Raw genomic sequence first — 8,923 nt, 5'->3', positions numbered from 1 at the left:
CCCATCACACAGATTGCATTTAAAAACATATGAGACGCAGTGAAAAGGAATAAACCTCCACAAATTCGTGACGCGTTTTCTAAACGTTTAATCTGTTTTAACATTGCATGGCTTTCTATACATCCGCTGTCTGCGTCACTCATAGTACGTGCCTATATCGTGCGCTATATCGAACATTTTTTCTTTCGTTATCAAAGAAGGTGTACCATCGGTAAATATCGATACCGTTTTATCGCCCAGGCCTAGTAGCACATTCTGTGGAAGTGGACTTCATATCTGTAAAATCTTTATGTCTTTATATAGACTTTATATCTACAATAAAGAATGTCCCCTTTAGGCACTGTCACATGCTCGCTAACAGTCTCTTCCCATCATTCCTCTCCAGAGCCTCCAAGAAATCGTGAGCTTCAGCATTAACCCATTTTCCTGTCCCATCGGTTTATCACGCACTGAAAGCTGCACACGCGCATGCAAGCGCTCGTGTCCACAGTAATCATTAACATATGGAAGCAGGAGGTTGTGCATCCTCTGATCAGCCGTGCTTTTATGATTAGTCATGTGGGTTTAGACGTTAACCTGCATCAGCAGTGTGGTGTGGCTCTTTAATTGGTGCCGCTGTGTCTCACTTTCACTCAGTCAGCGTTACGGCTCTTAAAGGTTGGGACTACACTCCTGTATCTCTATCTCTTTTTACCAGTTCCAGGAATCAGTACCTAAAGCTGTTCTTAGTTTCTGAACGCACACCTATACCTCGTCTGTCTGAAATTCTCACTAGTCAACAGATGCCTGTCAGATTGTGTTGCAGGAAAGGGTTTTTTTTTTTTTTTTTTTGTAATTGATGCAATGGTTTTGGTCAAATGAGGGATATTAACGTTCTCTTTGCTCACAATGGCTCAAGAATGCATAATATTATAATGATAAAATATGCTCATTTACATCATAATTAAGTTTACAATAATAATAGGTTTAAATGTTTAATAATAGTCAAATTATGCTAATAACAATAATAATAATATATTATTATTATTATTGCTACTTTAAATCAATATTAATTAAGTTACATATTGCTATTGTCACTTCATTAAGATTTTTATATTAATTGTTTTAAGAATAATGTGTAAAAATTATCATTTATAATAATAAAATAAAATAATTTATAACTATGTAATTGTAATGTTTAAATAATGATGATGTGATGATGATGATAATAATAATAATAGTTGCCTATAACAATAATAATTATTAGAATGTTGATTATTATTGTTATTTTTATAAGTATGGTTAATAAGTTATATATTGCTATTTTACTTTACATAATTTATATTTTTTAGATTACATTAATAGTTAAAAAAAATTATTTATTGTAATAACTATTTTATGTATATATAATTATTTTAAAATGTATTATAATTTTATGTAATTATACTAATATTTAAAAACACTACTACTACTGCTAATAATAATAATTATTATTATTACTGTATACTGTGATAATTTTGCAATTTGAGTAACAATCTTTTGTTTTGTTTCAGGTACAAATCTATGAGCTTGAGGAGCATAAAATTGAGACGTGGAGAGGTAAGAAATCCTTACAGGTGGTTCTTTCCAGTGTTTGCTGTTTTGTTTTCTAGATGTTATTTCATTTTTCTTTCTTTTTTTTTGACAACAGAGCTCTATCTACAAGAAACATTCAAGCCTTTAGTGAACATATCACCAGATGCAAGGTACTATGCCTTACTATGGGAAGTCACATGCTGTAGGATGATCTTATATGTTGAAGAGGACATTACAGTGAGCTGCTAGAGTTCCTTTAGTAAACCACAAACTCTTATCCTCCCATGTATTGCCCTTTCCTGTGTGCATTGTCTTGTTGGCTTATATTTTCAGTGTATTAAATAATTCAGTGCATGTTGTCTTGAAGGGCAAAACTCTGAATTTCATCAGGGTCCTCTGAAGTTGTCCTTCTGTTCCTCAGGTCACCGCAGTGAAATTGACTTTCTCCGTCTCTATATTTTTTGTGCTTCAGCATATTTGATGCTGTGTATTCACTGATCAAAAACAAGATCCACCGGTTACCTGTCATTGACCCTGTCAGTGGAAATGCACTTTACATTTTGACACACAAAAGGATCCTGAAATTCCTTCAGCTGTTTGTAAGTTCATCAATATATTCTATGTATATCATTTGTGCATTTAGTAAGGTTTCTGTTGGCTGTTTTTTGTTTTTTTTTTGCCGGGGGTTTGAGGTTTAGCTGATGTTGTAATAAAGTGAGTGAGTAGGATGAAAAAGAGCAGAGGAAGGAAGGGGTAGAGCAGATGAAGAGGAAGAAAACAGTCCCTAGATTAATGTCATCTATCTGATCACAATTCCATGGCCGTTTAAATACTTCAGCAGTGTAAACCGCTTCCATCTCTCAGGACAATGTCACAAAGATTTTGAAAGACTTGGGTTTGAAAGGTTAGTTGAAGCCTCAGCAGTACAGCTTACATAAAACTGCACTGAAACGGGAAATAAAATGTACTTTATATACTAAAAAGGTGTCAGAAAGTGTTTTTTGTTTGACAAACAGGGCGGACAGCCAATATAATTCCTATAATTACAAAAATTATTCATGTTCTTATGTTTGAATTCTAAAATATTCAAAAGCTGACAAGAGTTGCTTGTGTTTGTGTGTCTCAGGTGTGTGAGATGCCAAAGCCCGCCTTTATGAAGCAGACACTGGAGGAGCTGAGCATCGGGACCTACAGCAACATCGCCTTCATCCACCCCAACACGCCAATCATCAAAGCACTCAGCATCTTTGTGGAGAGGAGAGTGTCAGCACTGCCTGTGGTGGATGAGTCAGGTATGATTCAAGAAAAAAGCCAGATTTTGTGCATTCCAATACTCTTACACTCATGAAATGACTTATTTAAACCTTTTTTTTCTTTGTATTTTTTGCCTTTCAGGAAAAGTTGTAGATATTTATTCCAAATTTGATGTCATTGTAAGTATGTTGTGTATTTATTTTATTACTGAGTGTGGAAAAAGTTTGTCCTGTTCTCCAGACTTTCATTATCTGTTTGTGTGTTTGTAGAATCTTGCTGCTGAAAAGATGTACAACAACCTTGACATTAGTGTGACACAGGCGCTGATGCACAGGTCACAGTACTTTGAAGGGGTCATGAAGTGCAACAGATTTGAGACACTGGAAACGATAGTAGATCGGATAGTCAAGGCTGAGGTGAGCTTTCCTGCTGCCTTCATTTCTGTCTTTAAGGTTTATCTGCAACCTTGTTATTATGACCAAAAAATTGATATGTACTTGGTTTTATACGTTTTCTTTAGCTGTTGTAGTTTACTATTCAGGAGATATGCTAGAGCAGTTCTTTGTTGTATGTTTTCTGCAACTACTCTTGCTCTATATAGAGGAACAGTTTTTGAGTTGTTCTTGGTAATTTATTCCAGAACAGCTCTTTGGAATAGCTATTATACATCTGCTCTTGGTAATAGTCAACAGTTGTACTAGCTCTTTTTAGAGGACATTTTGTAGAGTTGCTCTTGGTGCTATATTCTAGAGCAGATCTTGCTGATAGATAGGCATGTCTTCATAGTCTTTTTAGATATTCTATAGTTTCTCTAGTTCACTGCAGATGAGATATGCTGGAGCTGTAATAGATATTGTACAAATGTTCTTGCTCTTTATAGTGGAAAAATGTTTGGGTTGTTCTTAGTAATTTATTCTAGAGCATCTCTTAGATATACATCTGCTCTCGTAACATTTAGCAGGTGCTTTACCCCTTTATAGAATTTTTATAAAGTAATGGATATTCTGGAGCAGCTCTTGGTAAGATATTTTATACAGTGCTCTTGAAAACAGGTGATATTATAGCCTGGCTCTTTTTTTCTAGATATACTATAGCTGCTGTTGTTCACTATAGATATTCCAGATAGATATTCTACAACTGCTGTTTGTCTTTATAGAGGAAAATGTTCAAGTTGCTCTTGGTAATGTATTCTAGAGATAGAAGAGATATTCTAGATCATCTGGGTAATAAATGCTGTAGAGCTGCTCTTTGTTTATTGTGGTAATAATATTCTTGCGTCACACTTGTTTCTAGATATTCTTTAGCTGTTCTAGGTCACTATAGAAGAGATATTCTACATCATCTGGTTAATAGAGGCTCTAGAGCTAATTTGAGCCTTTATTATGGTCATATTCTAGCGTTACTTTTGTTTCTAGATATTTTGTAGCTGTTCTAATTCACTATAGAAGAGATATTCTAGATCATCTGGTTAATAGAGGCTCTAGAGCTAATTTTAGCCTTTATTATGGTCATATTCTAGCGTTACTTTTGTTTCTAGATATTTTGTAGCTGTTCTAGTTCACTATAGAAGAGATATTCTAGATCATCTTGGGTAATAGATGTTCTAGAGCTGCTCCTAACCTTTATTGTGATGATATTTTAGTTCAGCTCGTTTCTAGATATTCAAGAGCTTCTATAATTCACTATAGAGGAGATATGCTTGAGTTGCTCTTGATCTTTGCTTTTGGTTCTCAATATTTTAGAGCATATTTTGGAGCTACTCTAGGTCAGTACAGAGGAGATATTCTAGAGCTGTTGGCTTTCCTAGGTACTCTAGGGCTACTCTAGATGCTGATGTCTCTCTGTCCTCGGTCAGGTGCACAGGCTGGTGGTGGTGGATGAGAACGGCAGCATCATGGGCATCGTCTCTCTGTCGGACATCCTACAGGCACTCGTTCTCAACCCCGCAGGTATCAATGCTCAGCATTCCTAAAGCACATTTCCAGCAGGACCCTCCTCTCAACCTCTCGCCTGAGCCACAGGTATTACCGCTACTGCTGCCACTGCTGGGGTCAAGAAGACGGTGCATGACCGCTGCCTGGCTCATGATGTGTGCGAGGATGGCATGTGCCAACTTATACTTTCTGTTTCCACCACAGAACCAGACGTGATTGGTTTTGATTCCAGAGGGCAGTGTGTGTGTGTATGTGTGCACGCCCACATTTCACCGCATATGATTTTGATTAATGAGACACTTGCAGTACATCAGAGCCCCTCCCACTGCAGGGCTTCCCGTCTGCTGATGGATAGTGTCCTGCAGTAACTCAACCACTCACTCTGTCCTCTCAAACCATGCATACACATAATGTCGTAGGTCTTCCCAGTAAGATCATTATACATTTCTGCTCATAAATTTATATACCCCTTGCAAGATATGGAAGATGTTATTTTAACGAGATAAGATCATAAAAATTGCATGTTATTTTTTTAATACTGTCCTGAATAAGCTGTTTTGCATAACAAATGTTTACATATAGTGCACAAGACAAAGTAATAATTGAGTCCAAAAGTTTGAATTTAATAATAATTTAATGTCATTACCTGGATGATCAACAACTGTTTTTATGTTTTGTGATAGTTGTTCATGAGTCTTTTCTTGTTCTGAGCAGTTAAACTGCCCACTTTTCTTCAGAAATACCCTTCAGGTCCTGCACATTCTTTAGTTTTCTAGCATCTTCTGCATATTTGAACCCTTTCCAACAGTGCCTGTATGATTTTAGGATCCATCTTATCACACTTATACAACATACAACTATTACAAAGGGTGAAAACGTTCACTGATGCTCACGAAGGAAACACGATGCATTAAGAGCAGGGAGTGTAATTTTTTTTCTTATTTTAATTTTATTTTTTCATTTAATATTGCCCTTCAGAAGCTACTTAAGATGTTTCCCAGATTTCCAATTTTGTTACAATTTTGAACAGTTTGCATATTTTGCAAGTGGTACGTAAACATACGAGCAGAACTGCATAACCAATGAAATATGATGTACATCTATATACAACAGATCAGATGATGTGACAAAATACACTTCTCTCCGTTTTGGCAAAAAACGCAAACATTCTGAATTTCCTTCTGAGAGGTCACTGTGTGCTGGGTGCCTGCCTTGTTGGCTGTGAATTTATAACACTGCATATTAATTGCTTCTGTGAAGAGTGTTATGAATCCTAAGTAGCAGATGTGATGCTGCTAATATTGCAAATAGTATGCGCAGATCAAAAGACATTCTGCCCTGTGGTACAGTCCTGCTCTGGAGATGGACCTTCCTGCAAAGTCAAGTTTCAACTCATATAAAACACTCTGAACCAGGAAATCAAGATGATTTTGATTGAGCGCTGATGGATGATGGACACAGAAGTGCTAAAATGCTCAGTTCTGGGTTTTAGCCTAAAAAAATATGCCATACCTATTATAGTTCTTATTACTAGCAGGTGTATCGCAGGCTGTCTGGAACTAAGTTCGGCAGGAATCCAGATCGCCGAGCAGCCCCTGTTGAAAATACATGTTCGTAAGCTGCCTGCTAGTGGTTGTAAGCAGTATTGCAACTAAAAACTTACCTCTCTTTTACAGTACATAATGTCTAGTCTCTTACCTTTGCAGGTATGACCAGGAAGGAGAGCAAAGCGGAGACGGAGTGATGCGTGCTGAGATTGCTGGGTCATGTGACGTTGCTGTCAGAGACTGAAGTAGACGCGGAGACCACAAGTTTGGGCCACATGTCAGAATGAAAGCGTGGAACCAGCGAACTTGACCTACATGTGTGCTGTTAGAGGGCAAAAGAAGGGGTTTATGGGTACACGGACTGCTTGATTCGTCTGTTATCTGATTGATACATAGATGGACGTATTGGCCGCATGGGGCAATTAAGGTGAATCATCTCTTATTCAGAAGGATACTGTGAACTCTGCCTATTATATCACACTAAGCTTCTGCACGCACACTATTGGCGCTTTTCCACTGCATGGTACGGCACGGTATGGCTCGGTACGGTTCACTTTTGGGGGGTTTTCCACTGGGTACAGTACCTGGTACCTGGTACTTTTTTTAGTACCACCTCGGTTGGGGTTCCAAGCGTACCGTACCGTTACCAAAACGTGACGTGTAAACTCTGCTGATCACGGATTGGCCGGCGCAACTATAATGACATGTGCATAACCCCGCCCACTCTAAAGCGGTACTAAACTGCAGTGGAAACGCAAACCGAGCCGTGCTGTGCCGTACTGAGCCATACCGAGCCGAGTCGTACCACGCAGTGGAAAAGCGCCATATGATAACTATACTTTTACCTAGTCCTAAAACTACGCCATCTGGTGTCTGAGTAGTGGTCTGCACACAGACTACGGATTGTACCATAATCGCCTCTGTTGAAGGGGGGTGTCTGTGCGTTTGCAGGGCATTCAGTAATAATCTCAGTATTCAGTGCATGTTATGACTGTTTGTTCCTCGTGAATATATACGATTTTCGGCTTGTGGCGTATGAGCCCGGTTCACATATTTGTACTTTTGACTACTCCTGAATTTAGAAACTCGTTTAGTCTTTCTCCGCCACAGTCCCTTTGTAAATGGAGACAGAAATGGTTTCCTCTGTATCGGTCTATGGTGCCTTCTGTCCAGCAGTTGTCGCCCACTACTGGTTGCCAATAGAACAAGATTAACTGAATGTTTAAATATCAAAGTGAATACTACAGTTGTTAAAAAAAAAAAAAAAGCCCCTTTTTGCTGTTTTAGTGTGCGTCACTAATTTTATTTATTGCAGAGCTCTACATTTCTTCACTTTGAGTGTTCATTATTTTCTTGATGTTTTTGAAATGATGCTGTATATGATAATTAAAATGTTTATTTATGTATATTTAGCACTTTTGTAATTTTGAAAGTGATATCTAAGTGTGAGATGGAAAGATCTATGGAGCCCCTATGCAGTAAAACCACGTGCTGATCAATGACTTGATGTTCAATGCAATTCAACTTTAAAATCCCACTTTTTTTCCTGTCCATGAGGTGACTGAACTCTTTTTGTATCGACTGTACTGTACACGCACGCAGAGCTTCTGTCTGAGGAATCTATAAGTGCCAGAGAAAGTCTATTTTTCTGTGTTTTAAATGTTGTTTGTAGTACTTCATATTTTAAGTTCTCCATGTTTTATAGGTATGTTAGTGTTGTCGTTATAAAAAGATAAATGTCCAGAGATAAATGCATATCACTGGCATTAGATGCTGATGGATAACCATGCTTAATTAAATTAATTAAAAATTAATTTTTATTATATTTTACATTTAAATAAAAAAGAATAAACTAAGTCTCTAAAACTTTTCTGTATTGAGATGGTTGGCAAATTAGTAAAAAGGAAAGCATGTTTACATGTGTTTAGTGTATGCTTTTGAAATAATAACAAAAATATGGAAATGATTTGGCCTATGAAAAGTTTTAAAACAGTATTCAGTAATATTCTGGGTTTCCCATGTATAAATCTGTTAAATAATATCTTTCATGAATGTGACTGTTTTTGCCGACTTTACTCAATCGGTAGTGACAGTTAAAAAGAAAATTCCAAAGTACTGTTTGTTTCTAAATATAAATAAATGAAATAAAGTATTAATAAAGCATTAATTAGAATAATTACATATTAAATGATTTTGATTGCAAAATGCAGCAGTGGCGGGAGAGTAAATCCAAAGACTTTCCCTGCTGAAACCCCCCCCAGCTAAAACCAGCCTAAGTCAAGTACACTGCTGTTCCATTTGCAGAATTACCGGACGTGTGTCCTCCCATCCCCAGGAGTTCGCACTCCCGAGTTGAACTTGCGAAGTCCGAATTACCAAGGACGCAAGTCCGAACTTTGCGTACTTGGTATTGAGATACAGCTTAGGACTGCGGATATACAAACCATAAAACAAAGCAAAGAGACTTTATTGGGTTTTGCCGGTTTTTTTTTTTTTTTTTTTTTTCAGCAGGGTTGAAAAACACCCTGTTTACGTTTCATCTTCTTCCTATCACAGTGATTGGTTGTAGCCCAGCGTTTTTCGCTCGACATTTGCATAAAGTCGAGGAATGCCCAATCTTTTTGACGCTCTCAA

At 37.3% G+C, this 8,923-nt stretch overlaps 1 protein-coding gene across 6 annotated transcripts in view; it reads left to right on the top strand.

Moving 5' to 3' along the window:
* Positions 1-6,847, top strand: part of prkag2a (protein kinase, AMP-activated, gamma 2 non-catalytic subunit a) — a 59,735-nt gene extending 52,888 nt beyond the window's left edge. For all 6 annotated transcript variants that reach the window (XM_016540296.1, XM_016540295.1, XM_016540297.1 and 3 more), the window contains 8 exons: positions 1,533-1,578; positions 1,670-1,724; positions 2,027-2,153; positions 2,681-2,846; positions 2,950-2,987; positions 3,078-3,224; positions 4,664-4,757; positions 6,449-6,847. In XM_016540296.1, the coding sequence (XP_016395782.1) occupies positions 1,533-1,578; positions 1,670-1,724; positions 2,027-2,153; positions 2,681-2,846; positions 2,950-2,987; positions 3,078-3,224; positions 4,664-4,757; positions 6,449-6,486 (711 nt within the window). In that variant the 3' untranslated portion in view covers positions 6,487-6,847. The remainder of the gene's footprint in view (positions 1-1,532; positions 1,579-1,669; positions 1,725-2,026; positions 2,154-2,680; positions 2,847-2,949; positions 2,988-3,077; positions 3,225-4,663; positions 4,758-6,448) is intronic.
* The last annotated feature ends 2,076 nt before the right edge of the window (positions 6,848-8,923 follow it).

Source organism: Sinocyclocheilus rhinocerous, unplaced genomic scaffold, assembly GCF_001515625.1.
Source record: "Sinocyclocheilus rhinocerous isolate Xijiao unplaced genomic scaffold, SAMN03320098_v1.1 scaffold278, whole genome shotgun sequence".
Classification (NCBI taxonomy): Eukaryota; Metazoa; Chordata; class Actinopteri; order Cypriniformes; family Cyprinidae; genus Sinocyclocheilus; species Sinocyclocheilus rhinocerous.
The sequence above is the reverse complement of the archived record's forward strand: the minus strand, read 5'-3'. Positions and strand labels throughout refer to the sequence as shown.